General features: G+C 44.6%; 3 protein-coding genes across 8 annotated transcripts; 1 reads left to right on the forward strand and 2 right to left on the reverse strand.

Moving 5' to 3' along the window:
• The first annotated feature begins 2,379 nt into the window (after positions 1-2,379).
• On the forward strand, positions 2,380-7,344 carry gata1a (GATA binding protein 1a). Its single transcript, XM_056605972.1, has 6 exons — positions 2,380-2,483; positions 4,144-4,379; positions 4,509-5,036; positions 5,216-5,361; positions 5,506-5,631; positions 5,739-7,344. Exons 2-6 carry the CDS (start codon positions 4,166-4,168, stop codon positions 6,033-6,035), a joined length of 1,311 nt encoding a protein of 436 aa, XP_056461947.1. The 5' UTR covers positions 2,380-2,483; positions 4,144-4,165; the 3' UTR covers positions 6,036-7,344.
• A 2,301-nt stretch (positions 7,345-9,645) lies between these two features.
• On the reverse strand, positions 9,646-17,025 carry LOC130401888 (bcl-2-like protein 1). Of its 5 annotated transcripts, none has more exons than XR_008903893.1 (5): positions 16,619-17,025; positions 15,916-16,029; positions 15,482-15,574; positions 12,187-15,383; positions 11,286-11,401 (listed from the first exon to the last, which is right to left on the reverse strand). XR_008903893.1 is itself a non-coding variant. In XM_056605904.1 (3 exons), exons 2-3 carry the CDS (start codon positions 11,277-11,279, stop codon positions 10,472-10,474), a joined length of 684 nt encoding a protein of 227 aa, XP_056461879.1. In that variant the 5' UTR covers positions 11,280-11,401; positions 12,187-12,729; the 3' UTR covers positions 9,646-10,471. The 5 variants fall into 5 exon arrangements, 2 of the variants coding, with proteins under 2 accessions (XP_056461879.1, XP_056461878.1); XR_008903892.1 differs by having other exon boundaries at positions 11,286-11,426; XR_008903894.1 differs by having other exon boundaries at positions 11,286-11,426; positions 15,916-16,025; positions 16,619-16,972.
• A 13-nt stretch (positions 17,026-17,038) lies between these two features.
• si:dkeyp-97e7.9 (DEP domain-containing mTOR-interacting protein) lies at positions 17,039-20,404 on the reverse strand. 2 transcript variants are annotated; one of them, XM_056605906.1, is made up of 9 exons: positions 20,286-20,404; positions 19,922-20,100; positions 19,628-19,751; positions 19,162-19,340; positions 18,457-18,666; positions 18,233-18,361; positions 18,074-18,144; positions 17,590-17,694; positions 17,039-17,450 (listed from the first exon to the last, which is right to left on the reverse strand). In XM_056605906.1, the coding sequence occupies exons 1-9, from the start codon at positions 20,366-20,368 to the stop codon at positions 17,325-17,327; spliced, it is 1,206 nt and encodes a 401-aa protein (XP_056461881.1). In that variant the 5' UTR covers positions 20,369-20,404; the 3' UTR covers positions 17,039-17,324. The 2 variants fall into 2 exon arrangements, with proteins under 2 accessions (XP_056461881.1, XP_056461882.1); XM_056605907.1 differs by having other exon boundaries at positions 17,365-17,450; positions 18,067-18,144.
• Positions 20,405-21,071: the final 667 nt, after the last annotated feature.

Raw genomic sequence — 21,071 nt, forward strand, 5'->3', positions numbered from 1 at the left:
ACCGGGTATATCCATGTCACTGAGGAGCAAGTAGGGGTCAGGCAGGGGCCTCTCGCTCCACCTCGCACACAGGTTAGGCTGCAGGCATCGCCGTTAGATCCCCAGGAAACTTTGGGCAGCACTGTCTCCAACCTCTACCATATCCTTCCCCCCCCCCCCAATTACTTATTACTAATTACTTGCAAAACGATTGGGACCGAAAAGTTGGTGCGTGTGTGTGGAAACGTGCGTCCTACGTGCGCGTGGCCGTGCTGTGGAGCAAGGGGGCACGCTGTGGCCACACACGCACTCACACACGTGCACACACAGTGGTGCTGCAATGTCCGGTGCCTCAGCACTGCAGTCTGACAGCGGCCTGTCATTCCTGCACTCTGCCTCCTGCCATCTTGATAACGTCTTATCAGGGCAGAGCAGCTCCCTCAGACAGCACCAGCAGCCACATCCCTGCTGCCCAGCTGCCTACGAGCACAACACGCAGAGAGGAGGTTGTCTCCCTCACTCTCCCCCCTCTCTCTCTCTCTCTCTCTCTCTCTCTCTCTCTCTCTCACTCTCCCCCTCTCTCTCTCTCTCCCTCTCTCTCCCTATCTCACTCTCCCCCGCTCTCTCTCTCCCTCTCTCGCTCTCCCTCTCTTGTGTTCTCTCTCTCTTGCCTTCCTCCTCTGTCTCTCTCTCTCTCTCTCTTCCTCTCTTTCTCTATCTCTCTCGCTCTCAATCGTGTGTTCTCTCTCCCCCTCTCTCAATACTGTTACAACTGTCTCTCACTCACACTCTCATGGGTTCTCTTTCCCCCTCTCTCTCTCTCTCGCTCTCACTCTCTTGTGTTCTCTCTCTCTCTCCCTCTCTCTCTCTCTCACTCTCACTCTCTCACTCTCACTCTCTTGTGTTCTCTCTCTCTTGCTCTCCTCCTCTCTTTCTCCCTCTCCCTCTCCCTCTCTCTCTCTCTCTCTCTCTCTCTCTCTCTCTCTCTCCCTCCCTCTCTCTCTCCCTCCCTCCCTCTCTCTCTCTCTCTCTCTCTCTCTCTCTCTCTCTCTCTCTCTCTCCCTCTCTCTCTCCCTCCCTCCCTCTCTCTCTCTCTCTCTCTCTCTCTCTCTCTCTCTCTCTCCCTCTCTCTCTCCCTCCCTCTCTCTCTCTCTCTCTCTCTCTCTCTCTCTCTCTCTCTCTCTCTCTCTCTCTCTCTCTCTCTCCCCTGCCAACTCTCTCTGTCCCGCTCTTCCTCTCCTGTCAGATCTCTCCTTCTCTCTCTCTGTTTCTGCCCATCTCTTCTAGTCTTCCTTATGATACTTCTCCTCTCCAGCCATCTTTCTCTAGACGAGATAGCCGGAGAGTTAAGGGATGATTCTGAACCAGTGAACGGGTTCAGAGGTCGGTCTGGGGGACGATGTCGCTCATCAACCTGTGTCTGTGTAGGGTCGCTGAGCCAAAACAGAGGACTCAAACCCATTAACATGAACATACAGTAAAATGTTATTCCTTAGAAAAGTGAAGGTGTCCTAACTCTCTCCTAATTTGCCTGAAGAGAACAAAGCGGACAAAGAGAGCAGGTTTAAGGGGTTGATGGTGGTGGTGTGGGGGAGCCGGCGAGCTGCTTTGACTATCAAATCAATAGGACACAGTCAAACTTATGTCCCGGACCTCTTCTGTCTATCCTTCTGCAATCGGTCCGGCCGTGCTGTATTTGCATTACTGTCCAACACGCTGAGCGTTGAAGGATCAAAAAATAAAAAGGTTTATTTGCATTTCATATTTGCTTTGTTCAAATTGCTGTTCATTGCTGTGACAAGGCCTTATCAGTGGCCAAATGGTTACTCTCAGACAAAGGGCTCTGCCCGGCCGCCTGACAATCCACTTGACTCAATTGTGCTCACAGTGTCTTTTCCCTATTCCCGTCGCATACAGATTATTAGAAGATATCCAATCCACCTCTTACAGGACTTCAGTTTAAAATGTGAGCGGTAAAAAAGACGAGACAGCAGGGTTAGACCCCATTCTGTGATGGTGGCGTGCTCATAGTTAACATACATTCTCCTTCTCTCTCCAGAAGAGACACTAGTGGTGTTGATGTTTATGGTCTGTGGATGTCTATGTGGGACAGATCACCGGTTTGAGTGATTGATTGATTAACTTGCCTAATTAGATAGGTAAACACTTCAGCTCTGAGGTGGCTGTTCCTCTACAATTCTGTTACAACTGTTTTGAATATTGCATATAAAGTCCCCAATAGAACCACATTTGTTCCTACATGTGCATAGCGTGTACCCTTCGTTTTCTGTTTGGAGCGGGGAGGTGTGTCTCTGTAGACATGTTGTCCCCGACCCCTCCCACAGCCCATGTCTATGGAGCCTTCAACTTCTGTGGTTGTCAGGCAGTTTAAGTAGGCACCAGTTATTCTGCTGTCCATCCACTCTGACATCCTAAGCCAGCGACTGAGCCATCGTTCACCTGCAGACCCACCGGCTCACACCACCTCTTCATCTGCTCTTCAGGTAGGGTCCAGTGGTCGGTCGTCTGGCGGTGGGCCTTTGCCGCGGCTCTCTATCTGTTCACTCAGATTTTGGTTATCGCTTTTGATCTTCACTGAGATCAGTTGGTTGTTGTTATTTGTGAGACAAAATAAATGTCACACCAAAGGTTGCTTTATCACTTTAAGAGTTATTTGAGGAGCTGCTTTATGCTTCTACTTGTTATAGCTACTGCTACGACCACCACGTTCTAATTATTTTATTCAACAGAACAGATTAGGATACAAAAATAAAAACTAAAACTAAACTAAATGAAAAACAACTTTTTTTTCTACTATATTAAAGGGTGGATAGAAATGTATGCTTTTCAAAATAGCAATATAAAAATATAATGCAAAAAAAGTAATAAAATATCATATGATTTGTATGAATTCATATGATATGAATTGTATGAATTCATGAGATCATATTACCATATCTTAGGTCCTTTCCTAGTTCTAATTTCCAAATCCTTGTTGTTGTGTGATTTATCTTAATCTCATGAGATAAGGGTTGTTTTAAGGCTCAATCACTGGAGCTGAATATAGTATAGCACATATTTTTCATTATCATATACTAATAGCAACAGCAACAATCAGAGTCTTCAGGGGTGTCGTAAAATCTCGTGATATCATGTCTCTTTTTTTACACATAACATCTCTGGTAGTACAATTAATTGTTTTAGTTCATATTAACAGAGATTTATATTTATTTAACCAAATAACCAACTTTTTTTATAGTATCGTACTTAAGTCCTTATTTGGAGTATCTTTACTTGATTTCAGTTTTTATATATCTATGTAACAACTTTCACATTTACCGCAGTAAAAACAAAAAAGGTACTATTACTCCAATGCATTTGCAGTGGACTGTCCGTAAGCTGTGAAAAAAGCAGCATAAACAAAGCCTCCTCATCCTACCGAAGACAACTCCTTAAATCATAGTTGCTATAAATGTCTACCAACATATATGTGCTTTTTTATCCTTTTCATTTTGCTTTGATATACCTTCATTATATATCTATATATTTGTAATGAAAAATTACATATTTCAGCTCGTACTTTTTAGGATATTTTATCACAGATGGCTTTAACTTTTTTACACTTTCACTTTCAACTAAGGTATCTGTACCTCTACCCAATTATGACTTTAGAGTACTTTATACACCACTGCCATGTACACTGATTATTGTTAAACATAGCGTTTAACCCCAGTCCAATAAGGATACCAAAAAGGAAAGTTTGAAGAATACTGCTGTTTACAGAGAACTTTAGTGGTTGAATGAGGGGTAATAGCCCCACCACAATTAGCCACTTAGCATCACCTGAAGCCTACGAAACGCAGGCATACAATTGGAACTGGTGGCTAATTGTGTAGCTTTCCACTGCTGTCCTAAAACACAACTCACCTGACCTCGTTGTACGTATGGCTCACCTCAGAGCCATACGTACACACCCAACATGGTCCTGGACCCCCATAATACGCAGGTAGTGTAGTAGATAACCTAGTGATGGTCATCGTGTTGGTCTCTCCCTTGTCACTCCAACCCCCTGTGACGTATACAAATATATATGTATATTTATATGCATGCACAAAAACCATCGGCGTAGGTCTCTATGACTAACTTGAACTGATCTGCCCCCAGGTCGCCCTTCTCCGCAGAGAGCATGGAGGATTCCTCGGAGCAGTCCCACTGGGCGTCCCCGGCCCTGCTCAGCTCAGACTCCCTGGGGGTGTTCAGCTCGGACACGGGGCTCCTTTCCTCGGTGGAGGAGGGGGACGCCTTCTTCTCCAACCCAGAGGTGGACTACAGCGGCCTGCCCTCCTACTTCTCCAACCCCCCCCACAGCAGAGCCCCGTCGGCCTACAGGAACAGCACGGGTACGACTCCCCCTATGGGTCGCACTGTGTCCCTCACTTGCTAAGCATTCAAATCTCCCTCTCTTTGTTGCATAGAATACCGAGCCGTAACACGCACGTCGCTCTTCCCCTCTTCTCGCGTCCCGACAGTTCGTCAGCTGTACATGTCGCCGTCTCTGCAGAGCAACCTCCAGTGGGTGGAAGGACCGGCCAACCACTCCATGGGCTCCCCCTACAACCCCCCCACCCCCAGCTGGAGCAACAGCCCCCTGTCCAAGACCCCCCTCCTCCAGCCCACCCCCACCTCCCCCTACACCCCCATCTCCACCACCGCCACCGCCGCGTCCTCCTACGCCTCCCCCAGGGACGGCTACATGTCCACGGGCAGGGAGGGCAAGGAGAGCCCCTCGGGGCTCCAGGAGGCCCTGAAGGCGGAGAGGCTCAGCCCCACGGGGGGCGCCGCCGCCGGCAGCAGCTTCCTCAACCTGACCTCCGTGGCGGGGGGCATGTACAGCCCGTCCCCCAACTCCCACCCCCACATGCTGAGCCCCTACGGCTCGTACATGGGCTCCACGCAGGACTACAGCGCCGCCGCCCTCTACTGCAGCCCTGGAGGCTGGATGGGCCCCGGCTCCTACTCCCCCAAGCTCCGCAACAAGATGAGGCTATCCCCGCCAGGTGACCGCACACACAAGCATCATCATCAGCGTCTTCATCAGCATCATCCGCGTCATCATCAGTGTTGCAGTGTTCTGCATTGTCGTGTTTAGTGCAGCCATGGTGGGATAACCCATCATGAATGGTGTGACTCTTCCTGTTAGAATGGTTAATCAGCGTGTTTCTCTGATTTCAAACAGAGGCCCGGGAGTGCGTCAACTGTGGAGCCACCGCCACCCCCCTATGGCGCCGGGATGGTACAGGCCACTACTTGTGTAACGCCTGCGGACTGTACCATAAGATGAATGGTCAGAACAGACCTCTGATCCGCCCCAAGAAGCGACTGGTATGACACAAGAGGCTTTTGGTTGTTGTTGTTGTTGTTGTTGTTGTTGTTGTTGTGGTTGTTGTTGTTGTTGTTGTTGGTACTCTGATAGAACCACGGTAAAGGTAACACACTGAGGCCTGTGTTTGTATTACTATGTTCCAGATCGTGAGCAAACGAGCCGGTACGCTGTGTGCCAACTGTCACACCAGCACCACCACGCTATGGCGGCGCAACGCCAATGGGGAGCCCGTGTGCAACGCCTGCGGACTCTACTTCAAGCTGCACAACGTGAGTCCCCGCACAGACAACACACGGCTCGGCGCACGCCGCCCTGCGTACGGTCGGCTGATGTACGACCGCGAATCCAACGCCGGCTTTTCCCGTTCATCCTACAGGTCAACCGGCCGCTCACCATGAAGAAGGACGGCATCCAGACACGCAACCGCAAGGTGTCCAACAAGAACAAGAAGAGCAAGAAGAACCTGGGCCACCCGGCATCGTACCCAGACATGATGCAGCCGCTGGAGGACAACTGCGGGCCTTTCTCCCTGGGGCCCGGCTCCATGCTGTCCTACGGCCACACGGCCCACCTGATCCCCACAGCTCCCCACGGCCTGCACTCCTCCGCCCCCATGTCCTACACGCACTACCCCGGCGCTGGCATGGTGCCCGTGGGAGGGCTGGGTGTGTGACTGGGCTAGGGTGTGGTCCCACCTGCGCGTCGCAACAACAGTGGTGATTGATATATAGGATTTCTGTCTGGCTGTTTGTATGTATGTATGTATGTATGTGTCCACAGTTGTGCACTAGAATAGAAGGTTGTTTTATTTTCTATTTGTTTTTCACTGTATTTCAGGCCAAGTTGGGGCATATTAGAAGGAGTATGTCAGGTTTTGTTATAAGGTCAATACAATGTTTTTCACATCTGGTTCATTCTGGTGCTACTGCACAATGGACAAAATGATATTTCCAACAGAATTGTGTATCCATGACAACAATGTGGTTTTTTTTGTTCAGTTTTACACCTGTAATTTTTATATTGCAGAATACGTAGAACGTTGGGGTAGTCAGATTTTGCAGATATTAAAGCATGTGTATTGTCTGATATTTGTTTGTTTATGGTTTGTTGGTTTGAGTCAATTCAGTCAAATTAAAACAAGCACTGGGCATTTGTTACTTACCACCGTCACTCTGTGTCCATTATATAAAGCTGTCTTTGTAAAGTCTGCATGACAGTGCACTTTATCAGCTCCACCACAAATGCAAATTTGAGGCGACAATACCGTACAGCCAAACCACTTTAGCTCAGTTCCATATTCAAAATCCACTTCAATATGATTGTTTAAAAAATGTTTTCAAACTGAAACAAAAAGACCACACAAACCCTCATATAGAAACAGAGACTTTGTTACGTGGTGTTACACACTAGCCTCATGCTCCAAGGTCTATAGCCTGAACTGGCGTTAAATGCCATCGTAAAATGTGCTGAGTGATAATTGTTGTTAGTTGTAATAAGGTCAAATAGGCCAACGATGGAAGCCTGGAATGCAGGCTCAAAACCATGAAAGAACAGGGATTGTTGCAAGATAATTATTATACATTTGCTTGTGCATTATCAAAAAATTGTGCAAACTGGCAACAGACCTATATTTCTTGGGAACAGACCTATATTCCACTATATTTCAGGCATACTGAAACAGTGAATGAATAGTCAGTCAAAAGCTGAGATAGTATCTTCAATCTTTCTACGTTCACCAAGACTTGACTAGATAAAACTGAAAAATTACACTTCCTCTTTCTAACCACCAATCCACAACAATGATTGCTGGGAGGTAAGGACTTCAGATAAGAGAATCTATGGGCAAAAAAAAAAGTGAAAGAATGAAAAAGGCATCGTTAACCAAAGAGGATAAATATGTGGTGCTGAAAAGCAGAACTACGCGAGAACCCTGGGGTGAGCATGTTCATCTTTAATGAGCTCAGGAGGGTTTCGGGAGGATCACGCGGGACTGGTGGAGGACTGATAACTTATCACTGGGGCGCAGACCACAAGCCATCCACCTGATGCTCATACGAGCGCTCACCAGCTCCCTGGCAGTTACACTGACACCAGAGAACCACGCATGAGAGGAGGTAGCCTGTCCTTCACCACGCCTGCCCCAACACCCTGCCCACAGTCTACTAGGCTCAGGGTGACCTGGCTTCCCAGGCTACAGTTGAAAAAAGCAAAACAGCTATTCAAATGATCACTGTACTCTTGATAGGTAAAAAGCCCCTTTACCCATGTATGAACTATTTAGATCCACATATGATAGAGCCCAGTTCTGTTTCTGAAGCCGTTTGGAAAAAAACTAACATTAGATCTATCACATTTCAGTGTCAATCGAGGAAGAATAAAACCACCTGGTAGGTCCTAGCCTAGGGGATTATTCCTGGTTAATAAACAGGTTGTTAATAGATAAGAATTACACCTTGGTTCATTAAGATTAACAATTGTCCATTCTGACACTTAATGGTCAAGTGCTGCACTTTATTACTTTGCTTAAATACAATTTTAAAAATGGCTTGGGCATCCCCTTCTAAGGAGTTGAACACAATTAAACTTATTTTAATTTCTCTTTAGATATCCTTTATACTTGTCTATTCTTGCTAGCATATCAAGAGGTGACAATATTCTTTCCACAACATCTTTGTGTCAAGGTTTGGCTTGATTAGTTGAGCTACGATCCTTCACGGTGCCGGTGTATACACTTATGTGAAGAGAGATTCTGCCTTCCATTTCTGCAGCATGGCAGTATGCACTTTCTGTTAACATCTGGGCACGGAACACAGTGATAGATAATGTGTCATTCCATTCCATTTTTTGACCTAAATATTGCAGTTGCACTTTATATTTGACGTACTAATGCATCATCATCTTTTATAATATATAATATCAAATAAAAGAAACAAACTTCCTGGCAGGATATCTGTGACAATGATAAAATTATTATTTACAACATAGATAATGGTTAATATAATCATATATTATAAGTCAAAGTGCAAAGATCCTAGGGTCTCGTCTTGAAGAATAGGATATGGGTTGACATGATCTCATTTTGATTCTTAAGAAGTTAGGTAGTTTATTCTTGTTTCCTTGGCATGCTTTATCTTTTGTTACTGCCAGCTAGGCTCTGGGGAAATGGCAACAAATGACAGGGAAAGATTACCAACCACATGCTCACTCCAGCTCCCTCACAAACCCATCCGTTGGACGCCTCCTCTCTTCTTTTCTTCTTTTTTTATGGTGGGGGTTGCATCCACAGTTGTCCCTTCAAGTTGAGGGATGTCACTTTTAAGTTTATGGCTATAACTGTTTTTCTGACTTTGTCGCTGTTACTTCTGAGGCTTATTTCTTGTCCTAAATCAGCAAACCTTTGTGAATATCCTCTATTCAATAATTCAAGATATTCAGTAAGTCAAATTATTCACTTAATCCCTCAGAGATGATCTATATTTAATTTATCTCCCCTTTAAATCACTTTAATAGTTTCCTTCTCAACTGCTACTGGATAGAGATCAGATTGAGATGCTGCATAGTCTCTATTGTTGGGCAGCTGAAGCCATTTGAGGAGTGTAACAAAGGCTCCATCCAGAGGCAAAACATAAGACTGCAACTCTACCACACAAATGTCCCCCTGGCTGAGATATAGTCCTGTACCCATGACCGATCACCAGGTCAACACAGCACATGCCCGGGGGGCCGCTAGGGGCCCAAAGCTTTCACAAGGGTGTGTGTTTGCGTCTTATCTAAATTAAATCTGCCCAGTTGCTGCCCTGACAGACCACAGTAGCAGGTTCCTAGCAGCTCGCAGCCCAGCTACAGTCAAACTGTAGGACCCTATGGTCAACTTGCACCAAGAGGACCCTAGCTACGGTCTCCCTTCACCAGGAGGGCCCTAGCTACGGTCTCCCTTCACCAGGAGGGCCCTAGCTACGGTCTCCCTTCACCAGGAGGGCCCTAGCTACGGTCTCCCTTCACCAGGAGGGCCCTAGCTACGGTCTCCCTTCACCAGGAGGGCCCTAGCTACGGTCTCCCTTCACCAGGAGGGCCCTAGCTACGGCCTCCCTTCACCAGGAGGGCCCTAGCTACGGTCTCCCTTCACCAGGAGGGACCTAGCTACGGTCTCCCTTCACCAGGAGGGTCCTAACTACGGTCTCCCTTCACCAGGAGGGCCCTAGCTACGGTCTCCCTTCACCAGGAGGGCCCTAGCTACAGTCCAGCTGTAGCTGGAGTGCCCTAGCTATGGTCTATCTCTACCAGCAGGGCCATAGTGCCATGTGTGTACCTCTCTCTCTCCCTCCTTTAGAAAAAAGTTTCTTTCGATTTGTCTATGATGTTTAGATAAACGTACATGTTTGTTTGAGAACTTCGGATTAAGTTGGTTACATTTTAATTGTATGTCATCATCATTGGGCTCAGTTTGGATAAAAGGATCTTCAAAATGACAAAAATATAAAGCAAGACATCCCAATGCCCAATTTTGTGCATTGGAAATAATGAAAATGTTGCGTGTAATTCTTTCCTTCGAAGAAATAAACGTACAGACATATAAATAAATACACCATAACAAAGCATAAACAAAACATAAATATATTTATTTTTTTGAAGCATGCCATAACTCCTTTACAGCAAAATAAAATGAAAATAACTAGGTGTTACAAAATAGAAAATGAAATATATTCTATAATATCTTCTGTCAGTTTGGAAATAATCAAAATTGGTCCTTAAGAGAATACACAAAGGCAAAAAAATAAACACAATAGGCAAGTCTCTGTCCCGTTTCACTCTTAGCTTATCAGATCCATTTCAAACCCCTCCGGTCTATAATGTGTAACATCCTTTATACAAAACAAAAGATAAAAGCTTTGCTGTATGCAGAAGGAACACAGCACAGGCTGGGTACGGAGTATAACAGCTCACAAGCTACATATGGAAAAACTGCCATAGCCAATCAAGACTGTCAGTGCACAAGCAAACTGGGCCTTTGTAAACATTAACCATTTTTTTATTAATATTATTTAGTGTTGTACAGTATGTGCTAGGGGAGGGGGGGAGGGAGTAAACACGTGCTGACTCATCCGTCCTCTAGACATGTTTCTTGGCGAGCAGAGCCCCGAGCAGCACCCCAGTCAGCAGCACCGCGCCCACCAGCATCCATCTCCTCTGACTGTCCCGGGTACGCCTCGCTCCCGCTGCCGCGTCGCTGCCAAAAACCGCAGCAAAGTGTTTCTGTAAATGAAAATAAGACCAGATAAGAAGACAATTACAGCCCCAATAACATTAATACATAAATATGCAAGAAGCAGACGGCCCCAAAAGGCCGTCCTTGGGCCGCTGGCTGCTCAGTGCTCACCCATCCTCCGTTGCTCTGGATCCAGTGGTCAATGTGGTCGTCCAGGTACCTGGTCATCCACTCTGCCACGCGGGGCACCATGTGGCTCATCTCCTTCTCCACACACTCCACGCAGAGGGCCCCCCCGAAGGCAAACAGGCCCACTATGCGTCCCCAGTTGATGCTGTCCCTGAACACCTCGTCCATCACGCTTTCGAAGCTACCGTAGGCCGTGGCGGGGGTGATGGGCAGCTGGGACGACAGGTCGCTGAAGGCCAGCGTGTAGCGCAACTCAAACTCTTCCACCGATTCTAGAAGCGCTGCCCTCACAGCCTCCGTGCCTTGTGGAGTAGGTGATGGCGCCAACTGGCCATTGCCGTTACCGTCGTTCAACCGTAACCCATTAATACCAATCCTGTTGGACTTGTCCTCATCAGTCCCCTCACCTGCCCCCTCGGGCTGGAAGGGAATAGGCCTGTAATTCCTCTGAGACAGTTTATGGCTTAGGAAGAAGAACACCAGTTCTCTGTTACTGATGGACATGCTTGTGTCAATGCTCATCGCCCGCCTAGTCAGACTTCATGGTTGGGTGCTTCTGCTCAAGCTGACCGTCAGCTCTATAGCTAAAATTGGATCTCTTCACTTTGATTGGCTTTCTGTCGTTGGCAACCGGTGCTGTTGGCCTGCGAAGACATGAATCCATGGAGACTATAACATCAAGGAACGAAAAAGGTTATTTGTTAAAAAGCCATGGTTTGTGGTGAAATCTTAAAAGCTAGCCATATGTAAAATGTCCATGAAATGAGCCTACAATTTAAATTGATGCCGATGATAAGGACATTATAACTCCATTGACTATGGTATGGTGCATACCATTTTGATCAATAAGCCTGCAATATTCACACGTGTGCGTATGAGAAAAGGTCAAGGCCTATTCTGACCATTATGGAGAGGAATACCTAGTATGGAAAAATGCTTTGGTAATAAAGTCCATTCCGACAACTGACTGCAAACAAAGTTGCTAAATCCTTTGTTAATGACGCGTTTATCTTTCTCCTGTATTCAATGTAATTAAAACGACTGCGCCACAAAAACGCATGTGATAGCATCCGATGTACATTTAGTGTGTGGCACCAGTCCACCGTCATTTCAATGGGAAAAGGTACGTTATTTCATCGCCGCCCAGTGATAAGCAGACCAGAGTATTAGCTTCCCTACGTAGCTACCCTGGCCCTGCGCTATACGATGCAACCAAATCAATATGAGGATATCCATTTAAAACACGTAAGGTCTGGATCGGCAAACATACTAAAGCTGACAACTCGGTTCGGGTTATTCGTGATGAATTTAGTTGAATATCCGGTCTAGATTTAGTGGTAGATTGCTAGATTAGAAACGTAAGGAAAACTATTAAAATACTGTAACCATAGCAGCATTGATCATGCCCAAGTTTGATTTATATACTTACAGTGGTGAATTCTTCTCAATTCAAAACCAAAAGGGTTTTATAAAATGCATATCTGAAAATAACAAAACAAATATCGACATTTTACAGCTGAAAATAGGCCTTGACGTGTTAGTATTGGCCTGTTGCTATTGGCCAAATCTCGAAGCGGATGTCCCTCCTTCTAGATTTTTTTTTACCAATAGGTGGTTTCCCAGAGCCGGAAGTTAATTCAGAAACAACAAAAAGCCATCAACAACAAAACGTTAGGGGGCAACAAGCGATCTAATACTAAATGTTAGGGGGTAAAATTGTTATTATCTGAACATGCAATGTAACATTTCAAATACTCATTCTGTCCATGGGCTGAATAAACTCAACTATATATCACTGCAAGCACAAATATTTGAAGCCCCAAATCTATTGTTTGCAAAGTAAAAAAATAAAGATAGAAATCAGGGATTTTTAGGAAATAAGCTTATTTATTTAAACGTGTACATAGACAATTAGCATATCCTACATTTTCTATGAGTGAAATGTCAATACAGTTACATTTCACAATGACAAAAAAGAATATCAAATTGGGAAAATTGTTTCATAAATCAGTGAACTAATGAGCAACAGTGAACATATGTATAGTCTAACAAAGTACAATGCCTAAATTATTTACAATGTCACAAATTATGCCACTTACAGAAGCCATACAATTTTTTGCACAATAATATAGCTTGATTTCTCTCTCAATACTGGTATGAAGGTCAGTATTAGTTGTTACAGTATTTCCATGTACCATGCCATTAGCCCAAATATCTGAATTCTGAATGTTGCTGTTGTTGAAACATTTCTCCACCAGCCATCCTCACACAAATGCAAAGGACTGAATCAAGGCACACTTCAGAGCACGGACACTAACACAGTGCTACCAAAGTATTTGCTTTCCCATCGTTCAAATTGTTTGTCTCCCCTCTGGAAGTCCCATCTGTAGTGCTCTGGATTTCTTTCGTAACCTCTTGGACGTCCTCACTGGGAATGTCGTCGTCGACATTCTCAACTACACCCTCCTCTATTTCTGGTTCACTGTCCGAGTCAATGGATATGGTCTCTGTATATGTACTAAGCTTTAGTGTACAGTTAATTGCCTCACATTGTTTGTTTTGGTGCATGGATGGGGTGCCGGACTTGAGGCCTCCGGGTCTGCGTGAGGTACCAGCCAGTTTGATTTCCTCGAATGTCATGTCATGCTTTATTTTCTTGAGGGCCTGCATGTCAAAGCCAAGCAGCACAGAAGATTTCTTTGACTCACAGTCGCTCTCACACACCCGCCGTTTGTTTAAAAAGTGACTGGCAATGTCTGACTTCCAGAGCCATAGACTAGCGGACAGCTTCTCCTCTTCTTTGAGAGAGAGGTAAGGGCGCTTGTTGAAGTAGGCTGTGAGGAAGGCTTTACGGGCCTCATACGTCTTATGTTCGTAACTTCTAGGATCCAGCACGAGATCTGCATCATCCCGGGGTCCGGGTGCAGCAGAGGTCGTCTTCGAATCGTTTAGTTTGAACCTCTTGGGGTCTGATGTGGTCGGAGTGGGTAGCCGTCTCTTCAGGAACCCGGCACCAGAGGAGTTCAGAGTCAGGGCAGACTTCATGCCCTGGCCTGCATGGGACCGGCCCACTGCCCTGCACTGCACAAGATGCAAGGTGATCGTGGAGGCCACCATGTTGCTTGTGTACACCCCAAGGCAGTGTATGCACTTGTATGTCATCTTTTTCTCCACCGGGTGCATCGTCTGGAGCACTTGGTGTCGCTCCCGTAGATGCTGGGCGAGGGCATGGACGATGGGGCCCTTAAGGATGGTGAAACACAGCGGGCAGAGGGTCTTACCCACCTCACTCTTGTCAGTTAGAGCCGTTGGATTTCTAGCATGTGCCTCTCCTTTCCTGTCCATCACCTTAGGAACGGTTACTTTAACCAAAGGGGGACTGCTGCTCTGAGCAGATGCAGTTGGATCCTGACCATTGATGGACTCCTTCATGTTAAATGTGATTACAACAAGCTGTATGTTGTTAGACTTGTCTTGTTTGATGGTGAGGTCAAAGGTTAACGGGGATGTAGCCGTAGGCCCAACATAGTCGTCTGGGTGAACCTGCTTGACATGCTCAATCATCTTCTCAACGTTGTGGAAAGCAGAATGGCACTGAGGGCAGGTGAGCCCGTGGATTAACATGTGGTTAAGCAATGTATCACTGGGCAGATATCGATTGCAAAGCAAGCACTTGCTGGTGAAGTTGTGGATCTTCATTATGTATTTGGCCATCGCCCAAACTTTCTTTGCTTTATGTGCCTTTTCAAAATGAGCACTATAGAGATTTTCTGGAAAAAGCTCATTGCATACAGTGCATATCTTCCACTTCTGTGTTTGGGATGTGTTCACAGCAGAAGATGTGCTTTCAGCCAAGGCGCTACTTCCAGGAATTGAGACACGCCCCGGATGTCCAGCAATGGAAGATTGATTTTTAAGAAGTGAGGGACCCTGTTTTAAGTTGCCACGCATCATGTGGCCTATTTGCTCAGAAGTTAAGCTACGGCCCGCGGATGCCACTATGGAGGGTTTCTGTGACATTCCAGGGAAGGCTTGAGACCTGGAAACCATAACATTGGCATGCCCAATCATGCTTGTGACTTGAGAGCCAATGCGTTCGTGGTACTCAACCACATGCTGCACTAATGCCTCGTAGCTTCGTGTGGAAAACTGGCAGCGCTTACATAGGATGTTGTTGCCATTGACAGAATTTGCACCATTTTTGACTGATGACTCAGAAACCATGCCAAGGTAGGGGGAGACCACATGCTGAAAATGTTCCCTGTAAATGTGTCGTCTTACAATGTTATATAGAGGGTCCCGGTAAGTGCATTTTTTGCAAAAGTACATTGCTTTCTCCACATTGTCTCCCTGTTTAGCTTTGTCTGGCCATACTTTGTCCTTCTGGGCCACCGCAGCGCCCTGGATGGTCCCGTAGTTCTGCCGAGTTGAACTCGGTATGTGGAATATTTTCACGTGAGTCTCCATCGTTCTCTTGCTCGCAGTGAAGGTGCAGTATGGACAGTTAAGCAGGATGCTGTTCTCAAAATTCTGCCTGTGTACATTGCGAAAGTGGTTCTTGTAGCCTGAGTAGTATTTGGAAGAAAATGGACACTCTGTGCAGCAAAATGGCTTGGATCGATATTCCTGAAAGGGATAAAGCAAAAACATACAATACTTAATAATACCAGAGAAAAAAACAGCTGGGACTGCAACATACAATTTCAAAGCAGCATTTAACCTACCTGTGTTTTGGAGTATGATGGGTCCCATGAGGAAATCTCAAGGCAAAGAGTTCCTTTGACATATTGCTCATTAGGGCAAAACTCCTTGAACTCCTGCATAGTGAGAAGAAAGGGAAATTAGTCACAGGCAAGACTTGATTTATTTTGTGATAACTAGCCATGCACTATTCAGACTTTTGAAAGTACCAGTCCAAGGTTTAAAGGGAACACGGTCAAATTATTCAATTAAGTATAGCTAGAAATAACTATGAATTGAAAATAACTATGAAACTTTTGAAAGAACTCAAGGTAGTAATTTGCAATAGGATAAAATATTTAATTGAAATTCATGTCTAATTGTATTCAAATAAGAACACATTTTCTTTGTTTCTTTAATTGAAAAGGAACTTCCAAGCTACTTATCCAAATGAAAAGTGGGATAAATGCACACTCACCTCAGCCGCCTCTTTACAGTATTCTAGCCCAATGTCACCAAGTGCTTTCTTCACCTGCCTCCTGGCTCTCCGAATCCTGGTGAGGTTGTTCACAGGGAGCTGATACATGTCTGTCTAACAAAAGCGAAAAAAATATATACGTGTATAAAATATTCAAAACAAGGGTTAGTGGCTATGCAAGAACAATCACAAAAACAACAATTAACGATGGTCTTTTTATATGCTTTATATGTTGTCACCGTGACGCTGAACAATAGTAAATAATATAATGATAGAATATATCCATTTTACAAATGAGTAATGAGCGAGAATATGGGAAGCACCCATTGGCAGGTAGTAATCATTTTAGTGGACAAATGGACGTTTGGCTAGGTTAAAGGTTTCCATCGTTAGCGGGGCCCTACGATTTTATATAACAGTAGATTGTGTTTGACGACGAATGGGGATGTTCTAAACGGAGGGTTGAAATCGACACAATTGACCACTTACTTAAATCACAGCATCTGATATCCTGCTATTTACCCTGGAGATGATTTTCGCTAACATTAACGCTAGATGCTTGATTCGCTCGTGGCGGCTTGGCTGCGTGCCCCAAAGTTACCTAGCCCCAGTCACAAGTCCACTCTCCCCTTCACTAACCAAATAACCCCGCTTGATTTAACACACTTTACGTACATACAGCTCGGAGGAATGCAAAGCTTACCTAGAGTATGAACTGGTCCAACAGAGTTTTGAGCTGGGCCAGGCTGGACGGACTCAGGTGAATAATGATGATGATCGCACTCGGAGCCGGTGCTGTGTGATGCTCTGCTAGTGTGCAAGCTAACCAGCTAGCGATCCCATTTGTTGTACGTTACTGTTTCTAGCAAGCTATAGGGTCGAAAGAAGGACAGAGTAGTGCACCATTCATTAGAACGACATACTGGATATTCGATTAGCCGTAAAGTGTGAATCAGAAGAAACTCATCGGCGCTCTTTGAATTGTTTTGCTGACTTGGCCGTAGTGGTGAGCGAGCAGAGCCGCTAGCCTAACCGTATCTATTTCAGCCAAGATAACACTCAATCCAAAATGGCGCCGTCAAAAAGACGGAAGTCATAGGATGGAGCCAGGAGGTGGTGGAGAAGTTGCAACCAGACGGATTTATTGTGTATCTTGAAAATAATATAACATTTCATGCCAGACAGTAAATGACCATGCATTTAATCAATCAAATAATTAATTGTATTCATACATTTGAAGTACGCCATTGAATAAAAATACATAAAAGTGTCTAAATATGATTGATTGCGTTTTGAATTGAAACAGTAACATAGGCCTTTTGCTCACGTTGAAGAGTAGTACAATTAAGGGTTTGCGTCCAGCTATCTAAATGGTAGATAAAAACATTGAATATTTATTGCAGATGTTTTCACTCCAGGGGCTCCATAACTTCCAACACAACAGTACGTGGTCCTGTCATCACTAGCCGAGATACCGTCCGATAATCCAGGTTGAGTACACACTCTCCATTCACCTGACAGATAAACTGTCGAATCTTGCAACAAACAGAAAAAAGGATGAAATTGACAAATTCATAGGCCTACAATAAAATCTAAGAAGTTAAAATACATAAAATATTGCCTTAATGAATGGCCTACTTAATGGCATGGAGTAAAGTAGTAAAGTAGGACAACCTTAACTCCACCTGCTGCTGCTGGACTCCCAGGGTCGACAGCCTGGACATAACAGGGGGCCATGCCTCTGACAACAAAGCCCCAGCCCAATGCATCCCCAATCACCTTGAAATTAATGTATAGAAAAGCCAGTGTGGAACAACCTCAATTTAAATGAGTGATGAATGCAGGTTGAAAGTTTTGCAAAAAACTGACTTTTGTAATTTTACTCTGTTTTCTGGAATTCTAGCACATTTGATTTGAGTCTGAGAGCTACACACAGGAAAGTAATTTGTGTCAACAGGATGTAAAGGCCATCTGCTGTGACAGTAAATATGAAGCTGATCTAATGATTAGTAGCCTGTATGATCTTCTATTTCTGACATATGTTCCAAAGTAATGTATTTGCAACTGTCAATGCCATGCCAATTCATAATTAAGTGTTGTTGAATTAACTCCTTGCTAGTAATGTAATTACCCTTCACATTAACTACTAACCTCTTACCGTTAACACTCTTTTACTGAATGGTGCGCCAGGTGACAATAACTCTTCACAGGTCAAGTTTCTTCTCAGCACTAAAAAAACAAATAGGAACCATTTTATTATCAACATCAAGGTTTGGAGTATATATGCAGGAAATATATGAAGCTGTGAGACACTTGCCTGATTGTGGATTATATCTCCCTGGTGGGGTCGTGGAGAGATTGACAAAGGGACAAAATCCAGAGGCAAGAAACTGAAGCCCACTCAAGCTCCCTCGGGGCCCGGAAATAACCTGTTTCCCATCATTACCTTAGTGAAAATCCAAACAAACTATTTAATACTTTACTTCACGCATCAATTATTTCTCAACATGTTTCATCAGTATGCAAAATCCTTTATTTTACCAGAATTGAAACCGGTGTAGTCTTCTTGGGGTGTTTTATGCAGGACAAACGGACTGTCGGGCTGAACGTCCTCTAATGTGGGCACAGAAGGCCCTTCTTCATTGTCTTGCTCATTGTCATGTAACAGTTCCGACAGGCGCCGGCGCCTGCGGAAGTTGATGCTGAACTGATAGAGTAATCCACTGTCGAAAAAGTTGTGTTTCTTTAACACTGGGGGTGAGAGGGGGGAAGGGAGGGCAAGGGAACAAAGGAGAACCACGTCACATTTGAGGCCTAATGGTATTCATCAGGGAGTGGACAAGCTGTTTTCTTCTGTTCTAAATTTCTCCCTTTTAAACACATTAATAACTGAAAGTTATTATGGGATAATAATAATTTAACCGATGCTTGTTCCTGTAATGACCTGGTCATAACATGTTAACCTATGCCATGTTCCTGTAATGACCTAGTCATAACATTCTATCCTAGGCCATGTCCCTGTAATGACCTCGTTATAACATTTTAACCTATGCCATGTTCCTGTGATGACCTGGTCATGAAATTTTAACCTATGCCATGTTCCTGTAATGACCTTGCCATAACATGTTAACTGATGCCATGTCCATTCAATTACCTGGTTATAAAATGTTAACCTATGCCATGATGTAATGACCATGGTCATAAAATTTAAACCTATGTCATGTTCCTGTAATGAGCTGGTCTTACCATGTTGGAAAATGCCATGTTCTTGCAAAGCTCGGCACAGTTCCACTCCTTGTTTCCGGCTTTCCACTTCAGCATTCTGAAGGAGCCAGTCAATCAGATGGCAGCCAGGAAAGCAGCGCTGATATATAACACCGTGCTTCTCTCTCTGCTGCAAGACCGAGTCCTTAGCTACAATAAGGCTGTGGAACCAAACACACACATACATAATTCCAAGGCTTTCATTAAAGAACACAAATCGCTTTACATTTGGAAAGATACAAGTAATCATCTATTTCAGAGGACATTTTGCACAATAAGCAAGTGTACAATCCAATTTTAAGACCAATCCATTAAACATTTTCAACATTACATTTGCACAGAAGTGTGCAGCTTTACTCTCCCTTCAGAATCCACAGGGGAATGTCTTAACGTAAGCATTTTTGCGCTCAAATAAAGTGATTGCTTGGCCAAATGAAGCTGCTCTTACTGTTCATACAATCTTTGTCCCAGCATAAAGACCTTCACTTCTTTATTGAAGGGAAAGGTGCCGTCATCTTTGCGGAAACGGTAGAGAAGTTTTGCATCCTTGAACACAGGTCGCTTGTCACACACTGAGAAAATTAGAAACACAATCCCAATGAGCCTTCAAATTGACATCGCTCTATTCTGTTCTATTGAATTACAGGGTTTGCATTTTTTTCTTACGTATCAGCGAGGCCTAAAGGCCATTTCCTATGAGTGTAACCTTGAGCAAGGAATCACCTGGGTGCTTCCTGCTTACCATGGTGAACAATGTCATGGTCCATAAGATGCTGCATGAGACAGATTGCTGTGGCACGATCCGGTGCCTCCTTGTGAACCACAAGCCAGTCTGTGAGCTCTTGGGCCACAAAGCAGTTGGGGTACGTGCGCAAATGGTATCGCCGTTCCTTAACGAGCTTGCAATCGTGGAGCCTCAACCTTGGATTTGAAAAAGACTGTCAGCAATGACTTTAACCATTAACCTGGACACCTCAGTCACCAAAAAGAGGATCCAACCTGGATCGTCCTCAGCAAGCCATATTCAGATATTGGTAATATGTAGATACACAAAGTAATGCCTAACTTAGGGTCATAAAATTTTTTCCTCTTCCTTCGCCCCATACCTGAGTTGCTCTCCAGCAATCATCACCTCAGCCTTGTGTAGTCGAACCATGGTTTTTCTCCTATTACTGCTTACATGATCCATGTCTCTTTGCTTCTCTTTCTGGCCAGCTATGTTTACCAAATAGTCATTGAAACCGTCATGTGGGAGAAATGTGTTGTGTATACAGCGAGTTAGAGCTGAAAGGATCTGGGGGAGGGGTGGCTATGGAGGCAGGGGAGGGGGTAAGGGAATGATAGGGAGGTGAATATTGGGAAATATTTTAGCCCATTTGTGTAAGCTCTTTGTTTCACAGCAGCAGTTATGGTCAACACCACCGGGTGTCAGTAGTGGTCCTTTTTTGCGCAATCACAAAGGAACCTACACGTGTTAGCGAATTGTTTTTCACATATTTAAGGAAGTAGAAATTACAGACTAATGCATAAATTAAGACTATTTTACACGTGGGATTTTTAAGAAGGTCAGACAAGCAAATTCAGCTACCTAAGTAATTCTGAACCAGCCTAGTAGGCATAGTGAATGCCGGGCTACGAGGTTTTGTTAAAGCAGAAAAATATGTAGGCTACTGTATACAAACAAGCAAATTAGGCTACTGGGATCACATTTGACGTTTTGAGACGGATACATACACCAAACGTGTACAGCAAAACACCATCGACTGATTAAATTGCACAAAGATAATATAACATAGGCTAAGGCTTAGATATACCAAAAGGTAAAACCACGAATATCGACAAAGGATTATGGCAGCAGACCAGCCTATGGGGTTCGACTGGGATTTAGTCGA

This window comes from Gadus chalcogrammus, chromosome 13 (genome assembly GCF_026213295.1).
Source record: "Gadus chalcogrammus isolate NIFS_2021 chromosome 13, NIFS_Gcha_1.0, whole genome shotgun sequence".
Taxonomy (NCBI): Eukaryota; Metazoa; Chordata; class Actinopteri; order Gadiformes; family Gadidae; genus Gadus; species Gadus chalcogrammus.

Coding starts and splice junctions, on each gene's coding strand:
- LOC130401888 (XM_056605904.1), bottom strand. CDS start 11,279: ATGAGCATTGACACAAGCATGTCCATCAGTAACAGAGAACTGGTGTTC. Junction 10,616..10,739: donor TCCAGAGCAACGGAGGATGG/GTGAGCACTGAG, acceptor TTTCATTTACAG/AAACACTTTGCTGCGGTTTT.
- gata1a (XM_056605972.1), top strand. CDS start 4,166: ATGGAGGATTCCTCGGAGCAGTCCCACTGGGCGTCCCCGGCCCTGCTC. Junction 4,380..4,508: donor GGCCTACAGGAACAGCACGG/GTACGACTCCCC, acceptor GCGTCCCGACAG/TTCGTCAGCTGTACATGTCG. Junction 5,632..5,738: donor TCTACTTCAAGCTGCACAAC/GTGAGTCCCCGC, acceptor TTCATCCTACAG/GTCAACCGGCCGCTCACCAT.
- si:dkeyp-97e7.9 (XM_056605906.1), bottom strand. CDS start 20,368: ATGGATCATGTAAGCAGTAATAGGAGAAAAACCATGGTTCGACTACAC. Junction 20,101..20,285: donor ATTGCTGGAGAGCAACTCAG/GTATGGGGCGAA, acceptor TTCAAATCCAAG/GTTGAGGCTCCACGATTGCA. Junction 18,362..18,456: donor CTACACCGGTTTCAATTCTG/GTAAAATAAAGG, acceptor ATTTTCACTAAG/GTAATGATGGGAAACAGGTT.